A 27,707-nucleotide genomic window follows, 5' to 3' on the forward strand; every position below is an offset into this window, starting at 1 on the left:
ACTGTATGTATCACTGTATGTATATATATCACTGTATGTATATATATCACTGTATGTATCACTGTATGTATATATATCACTGTATGTATCACTGTATGTATATATATCACTGTATGTATCACTGTATGTATATATATCACTGTATGTATCACTGTATGTATATATATCACTGTATGTATCACTGTATATATATATCACTGTATGTATCGCTGTATGTATATATATCACTGTATATATCACTGTATGTATATATATATCACTGTATGTATCACTGTATGTATATATATATCACTGTATGTATCACTGTATGTATGTATATCACTGTATGTATCACTGTATGTATATATATCACTGTATGTATCACTGTATGTATATATATATCACTGTATGTATCACTGTATGTATATATATCACTGTATGTATCACTGTATATATATATCACTGTATGTATCACTGTATGTATATATCACTGTATGTATCACAGTATGTATATATATCACTGTATGTATCAATGTATGTTCATATATCACTGTATGTATCACTGTATGTATATATATCACTGTATGTATCACTGTATGTATATATATAACACTGTATGTTTCACTGTATGTATATATATCACTGTATGTATCACTGTATGTATATATATCACTGTATGTATCACTGTATGTATATATATCACTGTATGTATCACTGTATGTATATATATCACTGTATGTATCACTGTATGTATATATATCACTGTATATATCACTGTATGTATATATATCACTGTATGTATCACTGTATGTATATATATCACTGTATGTATCACTGTATGTATATATATATCACTGTATGTATCGCTGTATGTATATATATATATCACTGTATGTATCACTGTATGTTTATATATCACTGTATATATCACTTTATGTATATATATCACTGTATGTATCACTGTATGTATATATATCACTGTATGTATCACTGTATGTATATATATCACTGTATGTATCACTGTATGTATATATATCACTGTATGTATCACTGTATGTATATATATCACTGTATATATCACTGTATGTATATATATCACTGTATGTATCGCTGTATGTATATATATCACTGTATGTATCACTGTATGTATATATATATATATCACTGTATGTATCACTGTATGTATATATATCACTGTATGTATCACTGTATGTATATATATCACTGTATGTATATATATCACTGTATGTATATATATCACTGTATGTATCACTGTATGTATATATATATATCACTGTATGTATATATATCACTGTATGTATATATATCACTGTATGTATCACTGTATGTATATATATATCACTGTATGTATCACTGTATGTATATATATCACTGTATGTATCACTGTATGTATATATATCACTGTATGTATCACTGTATGTATATATATCACTGTATGTATCACTGTATGTATATATATCACTGTATGTATCACTGTATGTATATATATCACTGTATATATCACTGTACGTATATATATATCACTGTATGTATATATATATCACTGTATGTATCACTGTATATATATATCACTGTATGTATCACTGTATATATATATCACTGTATGTATCACTGTATATATATATATCACTGTATGTATCACTGTATGTATATATATCACTGTATGTATCACTGTATGTATATATATCACTGTATGTATCACTGTATGTATATATATCACTGTATATATCACTGTATGTATAAATATATATATCACTGTATGTATCACTGTATATATATATATATATATATATATATATATATATATATATATATATATATATATCACTGTATGTATCACTGTATGTATATATATCACTGTATGTATCACTGTATATATATATCACTGTATGTATCACTGTATGTATGTATATCACTGTATGTATCACTGTATATATATCACTGTATGTATCACTGTATGTATATATATCACTGTATGTATCACTGTATGTATATATATCACTGTATGTATCACTGTATGTATATATATATCACTGTATGTATATATATCACTGTATGTATCACTGTATGTATATATATCACTGTATGTATCACTGTATGTATATATATCACTGTATGTATCACTGTATGTATATATATCACTGTATGTATCACTGTATGTATATATATCACTGTATATATCACTGTACGTATATATATATCACTGTATGTATATATATATCACTGTATGTATCACTGTATATATATATATCACTGTATGTATCACTGTATATATATATCACTGTATGTATCACTGTATATATATATATATATCACTGTATGTATCACTGTATATATATATATCACTGTATGTATCACTGTATGTATATATATCACTGTATGTATCACTGTATGTATATATATCACTGTATGTATCACTGTATGTATATATATCACTGTATATATCACTGTATGTATATATATATATCACTGTATGTATCACTGTATATATATATATATATATATATATATATCACTGTATGTATCACTGTATGTATATATATCACTGTATGTATCACTGTATATATATATCACTGTATGTATCACTGTATGTATGTATATCACTGTATGTATCACTGTATGTATGTATATCATTGTATGTATCACTGTATATATATATATATATATATATATATATATATATATATATATATATATATATCACTGTATGTATCACTGTATGTACATATATAACTGTATGTATCACTGTATGTATATATATCACTGTATGTATCACTGTGTCACACTCTGGCTCTGGGGACTTTATATGTTGAGTCAGGGTGTGTAGATTCCGTGTGTTTTGTGCTGTGTTTTAGTGTCTAGTTGTTCTATGTCTAGGTTGGCCTGAGTGACTCCCAATCAGAGGCAACGAGTGTCAGCTGTTTGCTGGTTGTCTCTGATTGGGAGCCATATTTAAACTGTTGGTTTTCCTTTGTGTTTTGTGGGTTCTTGTTTCAAGTTGGTTGTGTTATACCGTGTACTGTCACGTTTCCGTCTTTTGTTGTTTTGTTCGCGTTTCGCTCAATAAATGAGTATGTTTGCCTGCAACGCTGCGCCTTGGTCTACTCCTTACCCAGACGACCGTGACAGAAGAACCCACCAAAACTGGACCAAGCAGCGAGTCGAGGAGCCATCGCCAGGGAGATCCCTAGCAGATCTCCGTGGCAGCCTCGACTGGGTCAAGCCGAGGGAAGAGCAGAGAGAGTGGACGTGGGAACAATGGAGGAAGAGCCTCGACTGGGTCAAGCCCATTGAGGAGCTGAATAGCGGGAGTTGGAAGCAGAGGAGTGAGAGTTGGGCGAGAAGTATAGAGGCCTGGCCCACGGGGAGGAGAGAACCCCAGAAAATTTTTAGGGGGGGGCTCACGACGTGGACGACGGGGCAGCAGGAGGCCGCGAAGGAGCGGTCCAGCGGGTGTGCAGAGGAGGCCGCCAGGTTAAGGGGGCCACTGGTCACAGAGGAGAGGGAGAATGTGGAGGCACGGCGAGAGGTACTGGGGTGTGTTACCAGTCCGGTCCGGCCCGTTCCTGATCCCTGCGTAGGGCCAGTGGTGTGTGTCCCCAGTACGGTCCGGCCTGTTCCTGTTCCTCGCATCGAGCCTGTGGTGCGTGTCGTCAGCCCGGCCCGGCCTGTTCCTGCTCCCCACACCGAGCCTATGGTGCGCTTCGTCAGCCCTGTCCGGCCTGTTCCTGCTCCCCGCACAAAGTCTGTGGTGCGTTTCGTCAGCCCTGTCCGGCCTGTTCCTGCTCCCCGCACCAGGTCTGTGGTGCGTTTCGTCAGCCCTGTCCGGCCTGTTCCTGCTCTCCGCACCAAGTCTGTGGTGCGCGTCGCCAGCCCAGTCCGGCCCATTCCTGCTCCCCGCACCAAGTCTGTGGGGCGGTTCGTCAGCCCTGTCCGGCCCGCTCCTGCTCTCCACACCAGGCCAGTGGTGTGCGTCGTCAGTCCGGTGAGGCCCGTTCCGGCTCCACGCACCAAGCCAGGGGTGCGTATCGTCAGCCCGGTCCGGTCCGTTGCTGCTCCACGCACCAAGCCAGAGGTGCGCATCGTCAGCCAGGTCCGGTCCGTTCCTGCCTCACGCGCCAAGCCAGGGGTGCGCGTCGTCAGTCCGGTGCCTGATCAGGTACTGGTTAGCTGCTCCACAACGGAGCTTAAGCAATCCGCTCCGTCGATGTCCAGTCCTGATCCAGTCAGCGGGGTCAGACCGGACCAGGGGCGCTACGGGGGGATTATGGAAGGGTGGTGGTCAAGCCCGGAGCCGGAGCCGCCTCCGAGGAGGAATGCCCACCCAGCCCTCCCCTGTTTGGGGTTTTGTTGAGGCGCGGTCGCAGTCCGCGCCTTTGGGGGGGGGGTACTGTCACACTCTGGCTCTGGGGACTTTATATGTTGAGTCAGGGTGTGTAGATTCCGTGTGTTTTGTGCTGTGTTTTAGTGTCTAGTTGTTCTATGTCTAGGTTGGCCTGAGTGACTCCCAATCAGAGGCAACGAGTGTCAGCTGTTTGCTGGTTGTCTCTGATTGGGAGCCATATTTAAACTGTCGGTTTTCCTTTGTGTTTTGTGGGTTCTTGTTTCAAGTTGGTTGTGTTATACCGTGTACTGTCACGTTTCCGTCTTTTGTTGTTTTGTTCGCGTTTCGCTCAATAAATGAGTATGTTTGCCTGCAACGCTGCGCCTTGGTCTACTCCTTACCCAGACGACCGTGACACACTGTATGTATATATATCACTGTATGTATCACTGTATGTATATATATCACTGTATGTATCACTGTATATATATATATCACTGTATATATCACTGTATATATCACTGTATGTATCACTGTATGTATATATATCACTGTATGTATCACTTGGACTCTGGGTAATACAGACTAAGACAAAGTGCCTGAGGATGAAATGTTGTTCCATTATACCGTCATCAATAGTTTGCATACCGGTAGTCTGGCTGTGGTGATTGGCTTTGGCCTGTGACATACAGGTGGCCATACACAGTGTTTGTACAGGAGCTGTCAGCCAATTACCTCTGTGATGTTATAGTTGGTGAAGGCACTCGTCTCAAAGAAGTCCATCCCATAGTCCTTGGCCAGCTTGTTTCCCTGTTCTGTAGCTACCAGCCTCTTCTCCTCCCCGTCTGACTTGTTCCCTATGAGGATCTTCTGGATGTTATTAGGAGCATACTGAGAGAGAGGGAGGGATGGGGAGAGAGGGAGACGGGGGAGAGAGGGGGAGGGATAGAGAAGGGGAGGGAGGGAGTGAGGGACAGAGAGAGAAGAGAGAGAGAGACAGAGTGAGTCACTCAGTCTGATTTGACAAAAGCACCTGTGCCGCTATAAACATTTTGCCCTGACCCCTGACCCCCTTGATCTCACCTCGTCCACATCGCTGGCCCACTTCATGATGTGCTGGAAGGATCGCTCACTCGTGATGTCGTAAACCAGGAAGATACCCTGAAGAGAGGAGAGGAGAGGAGAGGAGAGGAGAGGAAACATGTCATCTGATTCTGTTATGGTTGTCACAGCAACACCACATAGTCTAGTATCCATGGGTGATAAGGGTGGTTAGGAGGAAACTGTTACTATGACACTAACTAGCACCAGGAAAATGTTACTATGACACTAACTAGCACCAGGAAACTGTTACTATGACATTAACTAGCACCAGGAAACTGTTACTATGACACTAACTAGCACCAGGAAACTGTTACTATGACATTAACTAGCACCAGGAAACTGTTACTATGACACTAACTAGCACCAGGAAACTGTTACTATGACATTAACTAGCACAAGGAAACTGTTACTATGACATTAACTAGCACCAGGAAACTGTTACTATGACACTAACTAGCACCAGGAAACTGTTACTATGACATTAACTAGCACCAGGAAACTGTGCTAAACGAAACCCACCATACCTACAGTATAACTGCAGCTTTAGCTACTAGTGCACTGCATGTTTAGAAGGGAGGGTAACCTTGTCTCCAGGCTAATGGCCAGATCCAGCTGGTAGATTAGACTAAAGAAAGAGTCGAGTGGAGCTTCAGTAACATTATCTTACCTGCTCTGACCTCTTACCTACAATATCCTGAGAAGAGTAGGTATCTTACCTGATCTGACCTCTTACAGTGAGGGAAAAAAGTATTTGATCCCCTGCTGATTTTGTACGTTTGCCCACTGACAAAGACATGATCAGTCTATAATTTTAATGGTAGGTTTATTTGAACAGTGAGACAGAATAACAACAACAAAAAATCCAGAAAAACACATGTCAAAAATGTTATAAATTGATTTGTGGTCCTCTGTAGCTCAGCTGGTAGAGCACGGCGCTTGTAACGCCAAGTTAGTGGGTTCGATCCCCGGGATCACCCATACACAAAACAAATATATGTATGCACGTATGACTATAAGTCGCTTTGGATAAAAGTGTCTGCTAAATGGCTTAGTACTTGGTGGCAAAACCCTTGTTGGCAATCACAGAGGTCAGACGTTTCTTGTAGTTGACCACCAGGTTTGCACAAATCTCAGGAGGAATTTTGTCCCACTCCTCTTTGCAGATCTTCTCCAAGTCATTAAGGTTTCGAGGCTGACGTTTGGCAACTCGAACCTTCAGCTCCCTCCACAGATTTTCTATGGGATTAAAGGTCTGGAAACTGGCTAGGCCACTCCAGGACCTTAATGTGCTTCTTCTTGAGCCACTCCTTTGTTGCCTTGGCCGTGTGTTTTGGGTCATTGTCATGCTGGAATACCCATCCACGACCCATTTTCAATGCCCTGGCTGAGGGAAGGAGGTTCTCACCCAAGATTTGACGGTACATGGCCCTGTCCATCGTCCCTTTGTTGCAGTGAAGTTGTCCTGTCCCCTTAGCAGAAAAACACCCCCAAAGCATAATGTTTCCACCTCCATGTTTGACGGTGGGGATGGTGTTCTTGGGGTCATAGGCAGCATTCCTCCTCCTCCAAACACGGCGAGTTGAGTTGATGCCAAAGAGCTCCATTTTGGTCTCATCTGACCACAACACTTTCACCCAGTTCTCCTCTGAATCATTCAGATGTTCATTGGCAATCGTCAGACGGCCCTGTATATGTGCTTTCTTGAGCAGGGGGACCTTGCGGGCTCTGCAGGATTTCAGTCCTTAACGGCATAGTCTGTTACCAATTGTTTTCTTGGTGACTATGGTCCCAGCTGCCTTGAGATCATTGACAAGATCCTCCCGTGTAGTTCTGGGCTGATTCCTCACCGTTCTCATGATCATTGCAACTCCACGAGGTGAGATCTTGCATGGAGCCCCAGGCCGAGGGAGAATTACAGTTATTTTGTGTTTCTTCCATTTGCGAATAATCACACCAACTGTTGTCACCTTCTCACCAAGCTGCTTGGCGATGGTCTTGTAGACCATTCCAGCCTTGTGTAGGTCTACAATCTTGTCCCTGACATCCTTGGAGAGCTCTTTGGTCTTGGCCATAGTGGAGAGTTTGGAATCTGATTGATTGATTGCTTCTGTGGACAGGTGTCTTTTATACAGGTAACAAACTGAGATTAGGAGCACTCCCTTTAAGAGTGTGCTCCTAATCTCAGCTTGTTACCTGTATAAAAGACACCTGGGAGCCAGAAATCTTTCTGATTGAGAGGGGGTCAAATACTTATTTCCCTCATTAAAATGCAAATCAATTTATAACATTTTTGACATGCGTTTTTCTGGATTTTTTTTTTGTTATTCTGTCTCTCACTGTTCAAATAAACCTACCATTAAAATTATAGACTGATCATTTCTTTGTCAGTGGGCAAATGTACAAAATCAGTAGGGGATCAAATACTTTTTTCCCTCACTGTACCTACAATATCCTGAGGAAGAGTAGGTATCTTACCTGATCTGACCTCTTACCAACAATATCCTGAGGAAGAGTAGGTATCTTACCTGATCTGACCTCTTACCAACAATATCCTGAGGAAGAGTAGGTATCTTACCTGATCTGACCTCTTACCAACAATATCCTGAGGAAGAGTAGGTATCTTACCTGTGCTCGTCTGTAGTACTGCTTAGTGATGGTCTGATATCTCTCCTGTCCTGCTGTGTCCCTGGAAGAAATCAAATGTCAAACACCCTCTCTTAGAAAATGAGGAAACAGGCAGTGAATAGTGATAATATCAGACAATGTTTCGATCCCACGGTGGATCTTTGTGAGTTCAAAAGGTTTTTTATCTTGAGATACGATTCATTGCAAAGGGCTTCGTGTACTACAGATGGGGGGGGGGGATCTCCTTTGTCAGAACTTGTTTAGTGTCCAGTTTGTAAGCAGCAGTAGAGGGTAAGCCTGAACAAGAGTGTCTCCTAAATGACTAAGATGTAAATGTAAAATATGAATGCAGCTGCTCTGGCTTACCATATCTGTATCCGCACTTTGATGCCATCTATCTCTAGCGTCTTCATTTTGAAATCGACTCCTGAGAAGAGGAACAGACAAGTCAATATTGTGACTATGGAAACCTCAGATTAATTCATCCTATTTAATGTGTGGAGATGAGGCGAGGTAAGGTGAGGTGAGGTAAGGGGGGGGGGGGGCAAGGTGAGGTAAGGGGGGGGCAAGGTGAGGTAAGGGGGGGGGGGCAAGGCGAGGTAATGGGGGGCAAGGTGAGGTAAGTGGGGGGCAAGGTGAGGTAAGGGGGGGGCAAGGTGAGGTAAGGGGGGGGCAAGGTGAGGTAAGGGGGGGCAAGGTGAGGTACGGCGGGGCAAGGTGAGGTAAGGGGGGGCAAGGTGAGGTACGGCGGGGCAAGGTGAGGTAAGGGGGGGCAAGGTGAGGTATGGCGGGGCAAGGTGAGGTAAGGGGGGGGCAAGGTGAGGTACGGCGGGGCAAGGTGAGGTAAGGGGGGGCAAGGTGAGGTACGGCGGGGCAAGGTGAGGTAAGGGGGGGCAAGGTGAGGTACGGCGGGGCAAGGTGAGGTAAGGGGGGGGCAAGGTGAGGTATGGCGGGGCAAGGTGAGGTAAGGGGGGGGGGCAAGGTGAGGTACGGCGGGGCAAGGTGAGGTGAGATTTTCTCTTCTGTTTTCAATCCTAAACTATTAGACTAATATGTTAGGTGAGGTAAGGGGGGGCAAGGTGAGGTACGGCGGGGCAAGGTGAGGTAAGGGGGGGGCAAGGTGAGGTACGGCGGGGCAAGGTGAGGTAAGGGGGGGCAAGGTGAGGTATGGCGGGGCAAGGTGAGGTAAGGGGGGGCAAGGTGAGGTACGGCGGGGCAAGGTGAGGTGAGATTTTCTCTTCTGTTTTCAATCCTAAACTATTAGACTAATATGTTTTCCCCCGATCTGAAATACAATCTCAGACTAATACGTAGGTAAACATAAATGGCATTTAAACACCACAACAATCCCAGGTAAATCAATAAACAGCTCTAACCAATGAACCCAACAAAAAGCTAAAAGACTCACAAACCATTACTCATTATGTAGGGCTCCACTCCAGTGAAGGGTTAACTGTGGCAAATCAATACTCAGTCCCTCAGATACTCAGACTTAAACACTGAGAGAGATGCCCTGCATGTGTGTTTTTCTTCAGTTATATTCCTCCTCTAGCGAGCCTGAGCAGGCCCTCCCGTGACAATGAGCAGCGTAGATGACAGAAATACTGCTTTTAAACTGCAGTGTGTTCTCTTGATAAGGACCTTGGCACTGAAAGATCTGTCGACCAAGTAGACGCACTCTCAGACCCTCAGACTTAATCAGTGAGATGCCAGTTGTGGGTGATATACCATATACCTCATCTGTTGACGGGGCCCTCCCATGAGAAAGATACTCTGATAGATGTGACATATTGCTTTTGTACTTCAAAGTATTCATTCGAAGTCTCGGCACGCATATCTAAAACACGATAGACGACTAGAGACGATCTCATAGGCCGACTTTTCAAACTGCCGTGTGATCGCATAACACAGTCTCAGCACTCAGACACTCACCTCATCTAAAACACCATAGACACTCTCACACAGGCCTGGGCCAAGCCTGGAGTTCACTCCACTTCAGTGAGAAACTGAGACACCTGTTGAAACATTAAAGCAGCCTGCTGTGTGACTACTACACTCTTAGAAACAAAGGTGCTATTTAGAACCTAAAATGGTTCTTCGGCTGTCCTCATAGGAGAACCCTTTGAGGAACCCTTTTTGGTTCCAGGTAGAACCCTTTTGGGTTCCATGTACGACCCTTTTGGGATCAATGTAGGAACCCTTCCACAGAGGGTTCTACATGAAACCCAAAAGGGTTCTACATGGAACCAGAAACGGTTCTACATGGAACCAAAAACGGTTATCCTATGGGGACATCCGAAAAACCCTTTTGGAACCCTTTTTTCTAAGACTGTAGGACTGTGTGACCACTAGGACTGTGTGACCACTAGGACTGTGTGACTACTAGGACTGTGTGACCACTAGGACTGTGTGACCACTAGGACTGTGTGACTACTAGGACTGTGTGACCACTAGGACTGTGTGACTACCAGGACTGTGTGACCACTAGGACTGTGTGACTACTAGGACTGTGTGACCACTAGGACTGTGTGACTAATAGGACTGTGTGACTACTAGGACTGTGCGACTACTATGACTTTGTGACTACCAGGACTGTCTGACTACTAGGACTGAGTGACTACTAGAACTGTCTGACTACGAGGACTATGTGACTACTTGGACTGTCTGACTACTAGGGCTGTGTGACTACTAGGGCTGTGTGACTACTAGGACTGTCTGACTACTAGGACTGAGTGACTACTAGGACTGGACTATGTGACTACTAGGGCTGTCTGACTACTAGGACTGGACTATGTGACTCCTAGGGCTGTCTGACTACTAGGACTGTCTGACTACTAGGACTGTCCGACTATTAGGACTGTGTGACTACTAGGACTGTCCGACTATTAGGACTGTGTGACTACTAGGACTGTGTGACTACTAGGACTGTCTGACTACTAGGACTATGTGACTAATAGGACTGTGTGACCACTAGGACTGTCTGACTACTAGGACTATGTGACTACTAGGACTGTCCGGCTACTAGGACTGTCCGACTATTAGGACTGTGTGACTACTAGGACTGTGTGACCACTAGGACTGTCTGACTACTAGGACTATGTGACTAATAGGACTATGCAACTACTAGGATTGTATGACTACTAGGGCTGTCTGACTACTAGGACTGTCTGAATAATAGGACTGTGTGACTACTAGAACTGTCTGACTACTAGGACTGTCTGACTACTAGGACTGTCTGACTACTAGGACTGTGTGACTACTAGGACTGTGACCACTAGGACTGTCTGACTACTAGGACTGTCTGACTGCTAGGATTGTCTGACTACTAGGGCTGTCTGACTACTAGGACTGTCTGACTACTAGGACTGTCCGACTATTAGGACTGTGTGACTACTAGGACTGTGTGACCACTAGGACTGTCTGACTACTAGGACTATGTGACTAATAGGACTATACGACTACTAGGATTGTCTGACTACTAGGGCTGTCTGACTACTAGGACTGTCTGAATAATAGGACTGTGTGACCACTAGGACTGTGACCACTAGGACTGTGTGACTACTAGGACTGTGTGACCACTAGGACTGTGTGACTAATAGGACTGTGTGACTACTAGGACTGTGCGACTACTATGACTTTGTGACTACCAGGACTGTCTGACTACTAGGACTGAGTGACTACTAGAACTGTCTGACTACGAGGACTATGTGACTACTTGGACTGTCTGACTACTAGGACTGTCTGACTACTAGGACTGTGTGACTACTAGGGCTGTGTGACTACTAGGACTGTCTGACTACTAGGACTGAGTGACTACTAGGGCTGTCTGACTACTAGGACTGGACTATGTGACTACTAGGGCTGTCTGACTACTAGGACTGGACTATGTGACTACTAGGGCTGTCTGACTACTAGGACTGTCTGACTACTAGGACTGTCCGACTATTAGGACTGTGTGACTACTAGGACTGTCCGACTATTAGGACTGTGTGACTACTAGGACTGTCTGACTACTAGGACTGAGTGACTACTAGGGCTGTCTGACTACTAGGACTGGACTATGTGACTACTAGGGCTGTCTGACTACTAGGACTGGACTATGTGACTACTAGGGATGTCTGACTACTAGGACTGTCTGACTACTAGGACTGTCCGACTATTAGGACTGTGTGACTACTAGGACTGTCCGACTATTAGGACTGTGTGACTACTAGGACTGTGTGACTACTAGGACTGTCTGACTACTAGGACTATGTGACTAATAGGACTGTCCGGCTACTAGGACTGTCCGACTATTAGGACTGTGTGACTACTAGGACTGTGTGACCACTAGGACTGTCTGACTACTAGGACTATGTGACTAATAGGACTATGCAACTACTAGGATTGTCTGACTACTAGGGCTGTCTGACTACTAGGACTGTCTGAATAATAGGACTGTGTGACTACTAGAACTGTCTGACTACTAGGACTGTCTGACTACTAGGACTGTGTGACTACTAGGACTGTGACCAGTAGGACTGTCTGACTACTAGGACTGTCTGACTGCTAGGATTGTCTGACTACTAGGGCTGTCTGACTACTAGGACTGTCTGACTACTAGGACTGTCCGACTATTAGGACTGTGTGACTACTAGGACTGTGTGACCACTAGGACTGTCTGACTACTAGGACTATGTGACTAATAGGACTATGCGACTACTAGGATTGTCTGACTACTAGGGCTGTCTGACTACTAGGACTGTCTGAATAATAGGACTGTGTGACTACTAGGACTGTCAGAATACTAGGACTGTGTGACTACTAGGACTATGTGACTACTAGGATTGTCTGACTACTAGGGCTGTCTGACTACTAGGACTGTCTGAATAATAGGACTGTGTGACTACTAGGACTGTCTGAATACTAGAACTGTCTGACTACTAGGACTGTCTGACTACTAGGACTGTGTGACTACTAGGACTGTGACCACTAGGACTGTCTGACTACTAGGACTGTCTGACTGCTAGGATTGTCTGACTACTAGGGCTGTCTGACTACTAGGACTGTGTGACCACTAGGACTGTCTGACTACTAGGACTGTCTGACTACTAGGACTGTGTGACTACTAGGACTGTCCGGCTACTAGGACTGTGTGACTACTAGGACTGTCTGACTACTAGGACAGTGTGACTACTAGGACTATGTGACTACTAGGACTGTCTGACTACTAGGACTGTGTGACTACAAGGACCGTGTGACTACTAGGACTGTCTGACTACTAGGACTGTCTGACTACTGGGACTGTGTGACTACTAGGACTGTCTGACTACTAGAACGGTCTGACTACTAGGACTGTCTGACTACTAGGACTGTGACTACTAGGACTGTGACTACTAGGACTGTGCAACTAGGGAAGGGGTATGCAGAGCGTGGCACAGTGAAAGGTCACTGGCTTGCCTTGCCTGGGAGGAGTGCAAGCAGGAAAAAACACAGACACGGAGGCTCTCGCTCTCTCCCTTCTCCCTTTCTCTCTCTCGGTCCCTCCCTCCCTCCCTCCCTCCCTCCCTCCCTCTCTCTCCCTCTCGCTCTCTCTCTCTTTCTCTCTCACTCCCTCCCTCCCTCTCTCTCTCTCTCCCTCCCTCCCTCTCTCTCTCTCTCTCTCTCTCTCTCTCTCTCTCTCTCTCTCTCTCTTCTCTCTCACTCCCTTCCTCCCTCCCTCCCTCCCTCTCTCTCGCTCTCTCTCTCTCTCTCTCTCCTCCCTCCCTCCCTCCCTCCCTCCCTCCCTCCCCCTCCCTCCCTCCCTCCCTCCCTCTCGCTCTCTTCTCTCTCTCTCACTCCTTCCCTCCCTCTCTCCCTCTCTCTCTCTCTCTCTCCCTCCCTCCCTCTCTCTCTCTCGCTCTCTCTCTCTTTCTCTCTCACTCCCTCCCTCCCTCTCTCTCTCTCTCTCTCTCCCTCCCTCTCTCTCTCTCTCTCTCTCTCTCTCTCTCTCTCTCTCTCTCTCTCTCTCTTTCTCTCTCACTCCTCCCTCCCTCCCTCCCTCTCTCTCTCTCTCTCTCTCTCTCTCTCTCCCTCCCTCTCTCTCTCTCTCTCTCTCTCTCCCTCTCGCTCTCTTTCTCTCTCTCTCACTCCTTCCCTCCCTCTCTCCCTCTCTCTCTCTCTCTCTCTCTCTCTCTCTCTCTCTCTCCCTCCTCCCTCCCTCCCTCCCTCCTCCCTCTCTCTCTCTCTCTCTCTCTCCTCTCTCTTCCCTCCCTCTTTCTATGCTTCTCACTCTCCCCGTCTCTCCCCGTCTCTCCCTCTCCATCTTTCCATGCCTTTTGCTTCTCTCTTGGAGTCATCCATGCATTCAGTGATCTGGCAGTGAGTGACGTGCAGCTTCAAAGTAAATGCTTCTACGACGTCATCTAGAATAGATTATGGGAATGTTGGCTCAGCTATCTAAGCAAATGGAAGACACGATTGAACATATCAAAGCAATGTAACGTTCAACCATCCGGTATAAGGTGAGAGTGGTTATCATATTGTAGCGAATTACGGGGGGGGGGGGGGGTAGCCCAAACAGGGACTTGTACCTGGGTCCAGCGACTGTCAACCCAACACCTTAGCCGTTATGCCAAGAGATCCAAACCTCTTGACGAGGTCGCTAGGTTTTGGGTCTCTACAATATCATCACTATATGTCTCCCGAGTGGCGCAGTGGTCTAAGGCACTGCATCGCAGTGCTAGCTGTGCCACTAGAGATCCTGGTTCGAATCCAGGCTCTGTCGTAGCCGGCCGCAACCGAGAGACCCATGGGGCGGCGCAGAATTGGCCCAGCGTCGTCCAGGGTAGGGGAGGGAATGGCCGGCAGGGATGTAGCTCAGTTGGTAGAGCATGGTGTTTGCAATGGTTCAATTCCCACAGGGGGCCAGTATATAAAATAAATAAAAGTATGCACTCACTAACTGTAAGTCGCTCTGGATAAGAGTGTCTGCTAAATGACTCTAATGTAAATGTAACGGTGTCTGTGCTTTGTGAATGAAATGGTCACAGTCTAGCAAAGACACTGTCTATGACTCTACAGGACCATCACATAACACCTAGCTGTGACAATGAAGCTCAAATACAGATCCCCCTCTGAGAAAGTGGTGGCTAATTTGTCATGGCAGTGTTTCACAATCTGCAAGGCGGAGAAGCTGTGTAGGGCTACAGTCGTATGAAAAAGTTTGGGCACCCCTCTGAGGCTGCATAACAATTTACTGTGTTGTCACAGAAAATGATCACAGTGGCATGCCATTCATTTTATAATAAAAGCTGAGTACTGGGGTATTGTCCAGACAAAGATTTTTAGTGTAGCAATATTAAGTTGTATGAAATTAAATCAGATGTGAAAAATAGGCTATGCAAAAATGTGGGCACCCTTGTCATTCTGTTGATTTGAATACCTGTAACTACTTAGCACTGATTAATTGGAACACACAATGTTCTGGAATGGCCATCCCAGTCCCCAGACCTGAATATCATTGAGAATCTGTGGGATGATTTGAAGCGGGCTGTCCATGCTCGGCAACCATCAAACCTAACTGAAGTGGAGATGTTTTGTAAGGAGGAATGGTCCAAAATACCTTCATCCAGAGTCCAGACACTCATTAGAGGCTATAGGAAGCGTCTAGAGGCTGTTATTTTAGCAAAAGGAGGCTCTACTAAATATTGATGTGATTTTTCTGTTGGGGTGCCCAAATTTCGTTTTGATGCATATTGCAAATGTTCTGTTAATCCAATAAACCTAATTTCACTACTGAAATATTACTGTGTCCATCAGTTATTTGATAGATCAAAATGAAATTGCTGATCCAAACACCCAATTATTTATAAATGGATATCATGGAAATTGTCAGGGGTGCCCAAACTTTTTCATACGACTGTAATAGGTACAAGGAAGTGACTGGTCTAATTAGCTTGAACACAGCTCACGACATTCTGGGATTGATTAGGTGATGACACGTCAGGCATGTGCTGTAGACAGTAGGCCTAATTCAGACAGACAGGCTTTTATATTGGACACACAGGTGCTGGGACACTGGGGAGAGTGGACCTGTCTTTACCTAAAACATGGCTGTGACTGTGCTACGTGGGTTGTCTTACCTGCCTTAGTTGAATGCACTGACTTTAAATCGTTTAGGCTTAGAGAGTCTGCTACATGACTCAAATGCAAATGGCTGTAGACAGTGACGCCATAGGAGTATACAGCCACGTCTCAGGGAAGGGATCTGTCACACAGTGTTAGGGTTGCAACAATCCCGGTAACTTTCCCAAAAAATTCCCAGGTTTTCCAGAAATCCTGGTCAGAAGATTCCTAGATTCAGGAGGGAATAACCAGGAAATCCCAGAATCCACCAACCAGGATTTCTGGAAAACCTGGGAATTTTGGGGAAAGTTACCGGAATTTTGCAACCCTACACATGAGTGAATCAGTGTGATTCTCCTCACTAACGCATGCCAAGCCATTCACAGTAATGTAGTCTTCAGGGCACTCTATGCCTCTGGACACAAACAGCAAGCTTGTCCATTATCAACTGCATTGGCTGCACTGAAACATACAGAAGACAGGGGAAGAGAGGGAGAATAAACGAAACCCTCCACCATGGGGCACGTAAGCAAAGAAAATAAGCAGTTAACTCAAACTAGACCCATTAACTCAAATCAAACCAAATCAAATTGTATTTGCCACATGCGCCGAATACAACAGGTGTAGACATTACCGTGAAGTGCTTACTTACAGCCCTTAACCAACAATGCATTTATTTTTAAAATAAAACAACAACAAAAAAGTGTAGGGAGGCTATATAAACAGGGGGGTACCGGTGCAGAGTCAATGTGCGGGGGCACCGGCTAGTTGAGGTAATATGTACATGTGGGTAGAGTTAAAGTGAATATGCATACAGTGGGCAGAACAACTATTTGATACACTGCCGATTTTGCAGGTTTTCCTACTTACAAAGCATGTAGAGGTCTGTAATTTTTTATCATAGGTACACTTCAACTGTGAGAGACGGAATCTAAAACAAAAATCCAGAAAATCACATTGTATGATTTTTAAGTAATTAATTTGCATTTAATTGCATGACATAAGTATTTGATACATCAGAAAAGCAGAACTTAATATTTGATACAGAAACCTTTGTTTGCAATTACAGAGATCATACGTTTCCTGTAGGTCTTGACCAGGTTTGCACACACTGCAGCAGGGATTTTGGCCCACTCCTCCATACAGACCTTCTCCAGATCCTTCAGGTTTCGGGGCTGTCGCTGGGCAATACGGACTTTCAGCTCCCTCCAAAGATTTTCTATTGGGTTCAGGTCTGGAGACTGGCTAGGCCACTCCAGGACCTTGAGATGCTTCTTACGGAGCCACTCCTTAGTTGCCCTGGCTGTGTGTTTCGGGTCGTTGTCATGGTGGAAGACCCAGCCACGACCCATCTTCAATGCTCTTACTGAGGGAAGGAGGTTGTTGGCCAAGATCTCGCGATACATGGCCCCATCCATCCTCCTTTCAATACGGTGCAGTCGTCCTGTCCCCTTTGCAGAAAAGCATCCCCAAAGAATGATGTTTCCACCTCCATGCTTAACGGTTGGGATGGTGTTCTTGGGGTTGTACTCATCCTTCTTCTTCCTCCAAACACGGCGAGTGGAGTTTAGACCAAAAAGCTCTATTTTTGTCTCATCAGACCACATGACCTTCTCCCATTCCTCCTCTGGATCATCCACATGGTCATTGGCAAACAACGCCTGGACATGCGCTGGCTTGAGCAGGGGGACCTTGCGTGCGCTGCAGGATTTTAATCCATGACGGCGTAGTGTGTTACTAATGGTTTTCTTTGAGACTGTGGTCCCAGCTCTCTTCAGGTCATTGACCAGGTCCTGCCGTGTAGTTCTGGGCTGATCCCTCACCTTCCTCATGATCATTGATGCCCCACGAGGTGAGATCTTGCATGGAGCCCCAGACCGAGGGTGATTGACCGTCATTTTGAACTTCTTCCATTTTCTAATAATTGCGCCAACAGTTGTTGCCTTCTCACCAAGCTGCTTGCCTATTGTCCTGTAGCCCATCCCAGCCTTGTGCAGGTCTACAATTTTATCCCTGATGTCCTTACACAGCTCTCTGGTCTTGGCCATTGTGGAGAGGTTGGAGTCTGTTTGATTGAGTGTGTGGACAGGTGTCTTTTATACAGGTAACGAGTTCAAACAGGTGCAGTTAATACAGGTAATGAGTGGAGAACAGGAGGGCTTCTTAAAGAAAAACTAACAGGTCTGTGAGAGCCGGAATTCTTACTGGTTGGTAGGTGATCAAATACTTATGTCATGCAATAAAATGCAAATTAATTACTTAAAAATCATACAATGTGATTTTCTGGATTGTTGTTTTAGATTCCGTCTCTCACAGTTGAAGTGTACCTATGATAAAAATTACAGACCTCTACATGCTTTGTAAGTAGGAAACCTGCAAAATTGGCAGTGTATCAAATTCTTGTTCTCCCCACTGTACATAATAAACAGAGTAGCAGCAGCGTAAAAATATGGGGTGGGGGGGGGGGGGGGCAGTGCAAATAGTCCGGGTAGCCATGATTAGCTGTTCAGGAGTCTTATGGCTTGGGGGTAGAAGCTGTTGAGAAGCCTTTTGGACCTAGACTTGGCACTCCGGTACCGCTTGCTGTGCGGTAGCAGAGAGAACAGTCTATGACTAGGGTGGCTGGAGTCTTTGACAATTTTGAGGGCCTTCCTCTGACACCGCCTGGTATAGAGGTCCTGGATGGCAGGAAGCTTGGCCCCAGTGATGTACTGGGCCGTACGCACTACCCTCTATAGTGCCTTGCGGTCGGAGGCCGAGCAGTTGCCATACCAGGCGGTGATGCAACCAGTCAGGATGCTCTCGATGGTGCAGCTGTAGAACTTTTGGAGGATCTGAGGACCCATGCCAAATATTTTCAGTCTCCTGAGGGGGAATAGGCTTTGTCGTGCTCTCTTCACGACTGTCTTGGTGTGTTTGGACCATGATAGTTCGTTGGTGATGTGGACACCAAGGAACTTAAAGCTCTCAACCTGTTCCACTACAGCCCCGTCGATGAGAATGGGGGCGTGCTCAGTCCTCTTTTTTTTCCTGTAGTCTACAATCATCTCCTTTGTCTTGGTCACGTTGAGGGAGAGGTTGTTATCCTGGCACCACACAGCCAGGTCTCTGACCTCCTACCTATAGGCTGTCTCATCATTGTCGGTGATCAGACCTACCACTGTTGTGTCGTCGGCAAACTTAATGATGGTGTTGGAGTCGTGCCTGGCCATGCAGTCATGGGTGAACAGGGAGTACAGGAGGGGACTGAGCACACACCCCTGAGGGGCCCCCGTGTTGAGGATCAGCGTGGCAGATGTGTTGTTACCTACCCTTACCACCTGGGGGCGGCCAGTCAGGAAGTCCAGGATCCAGTTGCAGAGGGAGGTGTTTAATCCCAGGATCCTTAGCCTAGTGATGAGCTTTGAGGGCACTACGGTGTTGAACGCTTTAAGTGTTTACAGTGTGTTTAGCCAGAGTTGTATCACACTGTCATATAGTATTTAATAGGTCTACAGCTAAGTTCATTGCTCCCCAACAGTTTAATTCAACATAACTGACAACAGTGTTTCTACTTAGCGTAGCTATTAGCCAACCATTTCTGTGAATGGGTAAGTCTAGGTACGTGCCAAATTGCACCCGATTACCCTATATTGTGCACTAGTTTTGACCAGATCCCTATGGGTCCTGGTCAAAAGTAGTGCACTATAAAGGGTAATAGGGTGCAATTTGGGACGCATCCTATCTATGTCAGTGAGCCGTGTCCAGGGCATCCCCCTATTGTATCTATCCCGTAATGAGCAGCACTTAACCCTTACAGTGGGGGGGGGGGGGGGGGGGGGGACGACATTGTGGATGTTGGGTGATGGGCCAGGGACATAGTGGATGTGGGTTAGAAGAGCTGCTTATTGAGCCATGATCTAGGGCACACACACACACACACACACACACACACACACACACACACACACACCCTACTATCCCTCACAGCCAATATGACAGCCAGAGGCTCCAAGGAGTTCACAGGTCATTGAAAGGCCGACCGCTCAGGTGAGGAGAGGGAGTTTAAATGCACGGATGGTGTGATTAAATATGGCTCCTAAATCCTGGCTGCCATCAGGCTGTCGCTGCTTACTGTGGTGACCAGTGGAGTTGTACATTATAAAGTGGTAATATAATATATAAACCATTTAGCAGACGCTTCATCCAAAGCCATTTACAGTCATGAGTGCATATATATATTTCACGTATGGGTGGTCCCGGGAATCGAACCCACTATCCTGGCTTTTCATGCGCCATGCTCTACCAACTGAGCTACAGAGGACAACCAGAGGACCACATGGTAATAGTATGTTAACCTGAACCTTATTCATTAGTAAAATGTAAATGCATTCAGGTCTAGAGTTCTAAACTAACAGAACAAGAGGGGGGCAGGAGTTCCTCCGGACCACACGACCTGACAGGTAAACTCTGAGCCCTAGCTGGCCTAAGATACAGCATCACCCTTAGTTATAGCCGTCTACAGCTTGAACATCTAGAATCTGTTGTGGATGGAGACATGTCTGTTAGGCTGTGGGTACGCAGGGAAGAACGTTATTGTCCCATCAATAAGTCAACTTAAGCATTGACCTATTAATCACTGTCTCTAACCTTTAGTGTTTCTGCCAATAGTGGTAATGGCCTTTCGGTCTTCCTCTGCTTGGAAACACTCTATCCTAAATGCTGAGTCTCAGAAACACACTGCCAGACAGTGTGTGTGTGTGTGTGTGTGTGTGTGTGTGTGTGTGTGTGTGTGTGTCTCAGGTAAGAGTCGGCCCAATCCCGGACTCCGACCTAAGGAATGAAGAATATGATCCACCAGGCTTGGTGGAGGACGACGACGATTCAGATAGTTTGAGACTGGATGTTTTCCTAGAACTATAAATCTCTAGTTTAAAAATAATTGTAATGATTTTCTGTGTATTAAAGTGTGGATAATTTAGTCAAAGGGTGGATTGATATAGAAATTAAAATATATACAGGTTAAAAGTAATGACTAAATGTTCCACCCTTAAATATAGTTGTGAAATGTTCTTGTTTTAAGTATGATTAGTACTTTCTTAGTAGTGACTAATTATTATACTCCGAAACTGTGTGAGATGTGTTAGAATCTACTACCTGGTAATGTGTGAGTGTAGGACCAGTAAAGATTATGACACTGTGTTACTATTTAGCAACGTGAGTAGGAGTTAGACCGGACGGCGAAGAAGAAGGAGAACTGTTAAACATGGTGCAGAATATTGTGAGAATGGCGATAACTGAGGAATGCAGGGAGTAGGCTATGATAAGAAAGTGTGTGTGTGAACTGATGGTCAGGAAAGCAATTATAGTGGAAAACTACAGCCTGCCTACAGAGAGGAGGGATTTTCATATGACGTGTGCGTATACAAATATTGTACGACCATTTTGTGGCAGAATTCTCAATGAATACACATCTTTGACTATGCAGACCGGGACTCTGTCCGTTTCTTGATTTTGGGAGACGCACAGAGACACTGAAATAGTTTGTTAAATAATTCACTTAACAAGATGTCTAATTGCATACTGCAGGCATAGTTATTACTCTAGAATCCCATCTATAGAGCCCTGACTGTGTGTTTCTGAGACCTTGTCAAACACACAGTCACAGCTCTTAGATTGGAGTCTGGACTTGAAATGAACACAAGTGTTCAGAAGTATCCTCAGTGTTTGAAGATATTAATAGCAACACTATTTAGGACATGTGGGCCTACTTCGGTATTTTAAGGCAAACTGAAATACAAATCATGGAGGCAGCTATAACAAAATTCTACAAAATAAATAACGGAAAAGTGGTGCGTGCTATGAAGCCCCTAACTAAGATCTGGTGCAACCAATTACCTTCAGAAGTCACATAATAATTTAAATAAAGTCCACCTGTGTGCAATCTAAGTGTTACATGATCTGTCACATGTTCTCAGTATATATACACCTGTTCTGAAAGGCCCCAGAGTCTGCAACACCCCTAAGCAAGGGGCACCACCAAGCAAGTGGCACCATGAAGACCAAGGAGCTCTCCAAACAGGTCAAGGACAAAGTTGTGGAGAAGTACAGATCAAGGTTGGGTTATAAAAAAATATCCGAAATTTTGAACATCCCACGGAGCACCATTAAATCCATTATTAAAAAATGGAAAGAATATGGCACCACAACAAACCTGCCAAGAGAGGGCCGCCCACCAAAATGCACAGAACAGGCAAGGAGGGCGTTAATTAGAGAGGCAACAAAGAGACCAAAGATAACCCTGAAGGAGCTGCAAAGCTCCACAGCGGAGACTGGAGTATCTGTCCATAGGACCACTTTAATCCGTACACTCCACAGAGCTGGGCTTTACAGAAGAGTGGCCAGAAAAAAAGCCATTGCTTAAAGAAAAAAATAAGCAAACACATTTGGTGTTCACCAAAAGCCATGTGGGAAACTCTCCAAACATATGGAAGAAGGTACTCTGGTCAGAAATTGAGCTTTTTGGCCATCAAGGAAAATGCTATGTCTGGCGCAAACCCAACACTTCTCATCACCCCGAGAACACCATCCCCACAGTGAAGCATGGTGGTGGCAGCATCATGCTGTGGGGATGTTTTTCATCGGCAGGGACTGGGAAACTGGTCAGAATTGAAGGAATGATGGATGGCGCTAAATACAGGGAAATTCATGAGGGAAACCTGTTTCAGTCTTCCAGAGATTTGAGACTGGGATGGAGGTTCACCTTCCAGCAGGACAATGACCCTAAGCATACTGCTAAAGCAACACTTGAGTGGTTTAAGGGGAAACATTTAAATGTCTTGGAATGGCCTAGTCAAAGCCCAGACCTCAATCCAATTGAGAATCTGTGGTATGACTTAAAGATTGTTGTACACCAGCGGAACCCATCCAACTTGAAGGAGCTGGAGCAGTTTTGCCTTGAAGAATGGGCAAAAATCCCAGTGGCTAGATGTGCCATGCTTATACATTGCTGCAAAAGGTGGCTCAACAAAGTATTGACTTTGGGGGGGGGTATGCACGCTCAAGTTTTCTGTTATTTTTCTTATTTCTTGTTTGCCTCACAATAAAAAATATTTTGCATCTTCAAAGTGGTAGGCATGTCGTGTAAATCAAATGATACAAACTCCACCAAAATCTATTTGAATTCCAGGTTGTAAGGCAACAAAATAGGAAAAATGCCAAGGGGAGTGAATACTTTCGCGCAAGCCACTTGATAGTCAGAGTGGTGTGAGCCAGTGTTGGTCAGTCTGTCTGGATCAATGCCTGTGTCAAAGTCTGTGGACTGTATTTGGTTTGTTAGCGCTCCCATAGAGGTCCTTAGAAAGGCTGCATCCCAAATGGAACCCTATTTTCTATATAGTGCACTACTTTTCACCAGAGCTATTTGGGCCCTGGTCAAAAGTAGTGCACTATATAGTGAATACGGTGCCATTTGGGAGATAGCCATAGCAGACAGGCACATGAGTGGCCATCCGCAGCCCTGTGCACAGAAGCACTGTTGTCCTGTAGCAGACAGACAGACAGACAGACATATCACCACTCCACTCCTGGCAGCAATACATGGCTGCACCTGCACCCTACAGAGTTATTTGATCTGACGTAGCCTGCTGGGCAAGCTGAAACAGTGGACAGAGAACAGAGAACAGAACACTATATTCTAGAACACAATATTATTTGCGCCAGAGAAACCCACAGAGATATCACTAGGGATGTAATTCTATGAAGAACACTCCAGGTTCAGAACATTAGGCAGAGAACACTATAGAATTCTAGACATTGGAGCTTTCCCCAAGTATTTACAAAATTCTATCCTAGAATGTTGATCATGTGTATCATGTACTCTAGCAACAGTCATCATAATTGGTAGAATTCTCTCATATATACATTTTCTAATGGTATTTATTGTATATTTTGTGTTTAAAATAAAGAAAATGATATGCGCCTAACTTGCGTACTTCACAGGGTGTTTTGCTTATATGAATACATTAGCATAAATGGGTGGAACAGGGCTGCAATCACAATAACTTCTTCTGACTAGGCCTACCTGCACTCACCTGCGCTGGCTAGACTGCCTGCTTATTACTGTTGTTGTCACGTTCTGTTGCATAATTCAACAAGTGTGTCAATAGCAGAATACCCTCAAATAGAACATCTACACGCTTGGCTCTAGATTACACCTATCTATAGATACACTATACTGTATATACAAAAGTATGTGGACACCCCTTCAAATAGGATGCCACCTTTAAATCAAGTCAGTTCGTCAAATTTCTGCCCTGCTAAAGCTGCCCCGGTCAACTGTAAGTGCTGTATTGTGAAGTATAAACATCTAGGGGCAAAAACGACTCAGCCGCGAAGTGCTAGGCCACACAAGCTCACAGAACGGGACCGCCGAGTGCTGAAGCGTGTAGTGTGTGAAAATTGTCTGTCCTCGGGTTGCAACATTCACTACCGAGCGCCAAACTGCCCTTGGAAGCAACGTCAGCACAAGAACTGTTCGTCAGGAGCTTAATGAAATGGGTTTCCATGGCCGAGCAGCCGCACACAAGCATAAGATCACAATGCGCAATGCCAAGCGTCGGCTAGAGTGGTGTAAAGCTCGCCGCCATTGGACTCTGGGGCAGTGGAAACGCGTTCTCTGGAGTGATGAATCACGCTTCACCAACTGGCAGTCCGAGGACGAATCTGGGTTTGGCGGATGCCAGGAGAATGCTACCTGCCCCAATGCATAGTGCCAACTGTAAAGTTTGGAGGAGGAGGAATAATGTTCTGGGGCTGTTTTTCATGGTTCGGTCAAGGCACCTTAGTTCCAGTGAAGATACATTTTAACACTGCAGCATACAATGATATTTGAGACGATTCTGTGCTTCCAACTTTGTGGCAACAGTTTGGGGAAGGCCCTTTCCTGTTTCAGCATGACAATGCCCCCGTGCACAAAGCAAGGTCCTTACAGAAATGGTTTGTCGAGATCGGTGTGGAAGAACTTAACTGGCCTGCACAGAGCCCTGACTTCCACCCCATCGACACCTTTGGGATGAATTGGAACGCCGAATGCAAGCCAGGCCTAATCGCCTAACATCAGTGCCTGACCTCACTAATGCTCTTGTGGCTGAATGGAAGCAAGTCCCCGCAGCAATGTTCCAACTTCTAGTGGAAAGCCTTCCCAGAAGAGTGGAGGCTGTTATAGCAGCAAAGGGGGGACCAACTCCATATTAATGCCCATGATTTTGGAATGAGATTTTCAACGAGCAGGTGTCCACATACTTTTGGTCATGTAGTGTTCTTTACATTGTTCGCGAGATGAGACATAATATCACTATAATCTGAGAGTTAATTTTCTTATATTGCTTTCATTTCAGCGCATCTAATTTCTAAACATTTCAACTGTATCAAATTATGACTTTTTCCTATTCCACAAAAAATGGATGTAAGTATCCAGTATCTTGTGATGTAAGTATCCAGATGATGTGTTAAATCCCTGGTGCAACAGAAAGACAACGTATTCCACGGGCCCATTTCAGCCTGTGTTTGACAGGTCATTACAAACAGTTCCGCGGTTGTCACGTTAACGGCAAAACAACCTATAAGCATAAAGCAAGAGTAGGAAAGAGTCGCAGTAGTAAAATTAAAGCAATCAATCCAGCTGGATTTAAGTGCCAAGTGGATTTTGAACCCCTCAAACACAGGAAATAGATGGCTGAAAAAGACAGATCCTCAGGTGGGGCAGGGCATGCGCATTGCTAGTGTACTCAAATTTAAGAATGATTTATCAACACATGAAAAGCTGACACTGGCAAACGTATTGAATTCCACTAATCACTATTGTGTCCCTGTCAGATGTCCTGAGCAGGTTGTATTGAAGTACATGCATGTACAGTATTGGGGGACCAGGGATGTAAGGCTATAGTCGCAGCCTTAATGCCATAGCCGCGGGGAAGTAGGGCTGTTGAGGAAGATGCGGCACCCCCTGAAAAATCAGAATTAAAAAAATATATATACACTACCGGTCAAAAGTTTTAGAACACCTACTCATTCAAGTTTTTTTTTTTTTTTAGTTTTTTTTTTTTTTTTTTTTACAATTTTCTACATTGTAGAATAATAGTGAAGACATCAAACTATGAAATAACACATATGGAATCATGTAGTAACCAAACAAAAAGTGTTAAACATGAAGCTGGTTGAGAGAATGCCAAGAATGTGCAAAGCTGTCATCCAAGGCAAAGGGTGGCTATTTGAAGAATCTCAAATATAAAATATATTTGGATTTGTTTAACACTTGTTTAACATGATTCCACATGTGTTATTTCATAGTTTTGATGTCTCTCTATTATTCTACAATGTTAAAAAAAAGAGTAAAAAAATAAAGAAAAACCCTTGAATGAGTAATAATAATACGCCATTTAGCAGACGCTTTTATCCAAAGCGACTTACAGTCATGCGTGCATAAATTTTGGGATCAAACCCACTACCTTGGCGTTACAAGCGCCGTGCTCTACCAGCTGAGCTACAGAGGAGGTACAGCTGAGCTACAGAGTAGGTCTTCTAAAACTTTTCACCGGTAGTGTATATATTTTTTTCTCACAAAAGTAGTGCACCCAACAAGGTTTGGGTCCCAATAAGCTACTGCTTTAATGCTCTCTCTCTCTACAGGGGTTGGGCCGAGGCAAAGCCATCACCAAGGATGAAGAGTAGGTTAAATTACACTATTTTGCATGGCAATGACTTTTATGTGGTAGTGGAACTATTAGTAACTATAATGTATATTATATTGCAGTAAAATGACAAGGCATGTGTAGATTATGTATAGATTTCAAATCAAAAAATCAAATCACATTTTATTGGTCACATGTGCCGAATACAACAGGTGTAGACTTTACAGTGAAATTATTACTTACAAACCCATTTCTAACAGTGCCGAGTTAAAAAAGTAAGACAAATATTTGCTAAATAAAAAAGGAAATAGAAACACAATAAAACAGTAAGTCTATATACAAGGAGTACCAGTACCAATTCAATGTGCAGGGGTACGAGGTAGTTGAGGTAATTGTGGGTAAAATTGACACATTTTCCCACAAAATGCTTTTCTTCTGGTAGAAGAAGCAGCTATTCACAAAAACATTTTGTGACAAATGTGTCCCAATTTTTTTCTGACAGTTGCTGATAGTCCCATAGGCTACAAAGCCTCTTGGAATACTCTACTTACATTTGAAATCAAAATGTATTCATGCATTTTACTTTGTTCAAAGTAACATAAACATATTCAATATCATGTTCATAGTTTGCAGATAGCAACCAATGTGGCATACCATGTATCACTCTTTATCCAGGTAGCAACTGTGGCAACTGTAGCCTACTGGTCATCATAAGTGCAGTTTGATGTTTTGCCAAGTGGATGCCCCTGCAAGTTATCGTTTTTATTTGTCATGCACCTGGCTTTTTGTTTTCTATAAATGAAACTAATTGGTATTGTAATCAGCGCTCAGATATGCAAAACAATACAAATATACAGTGCTTTGAAAAAGAGGGGGCCACTTCATTTTAATACACAATA

The 27,707-nt window shown here is 44.1% G+C and overlaps 1 protein-coding gene across 1 annotated transcript in view; it reads right to left on the minus strand.

The window, feature by feature from the left end:
- LOC311119813 (ras-related protein Rab-15-like) overlaps positions 1-27,707 on the minus strand; it is a gene marked incomplete at both ends in the record, with an annotated part of 53,729 nt that overhangs the window by 25,693 nt on the left and 329 nt on the right. Inside the window, 4 exons of the mRNA XM_084194464.1 lie at positions 5,060-5,215; positions 5,408-5,485; positions 8,054-8,114; positions 8,420-8,480. Coding sequence (XP_084050590.1) covers positions 5,060-5,215; positions 5,408-5,485; positions 8,054-8,114; positions 8,420-8,480 — 356 coding nt within the window. The remainder of the gene's footprint in view (positions 1-5,059; positions 5,216-5,407; positions 5,486-8,053; positions 8,115-8,419; positions 8,481-27,707) is intronic.

Source organism: Coregonus lavaretus (genome assembly GCF_964263955.1).
Source record: "Coregonus lavaretus genome assembly, contig: HAP1_SCAFFOLD_703, whole genome shotgun sequence".
Lineage (NCBI taxonomy): Eukaryota > Metazoa > Chordata > Actinopteri > Salmoniformes > Salmonidae > Coregonus > Coregonus lavaretus.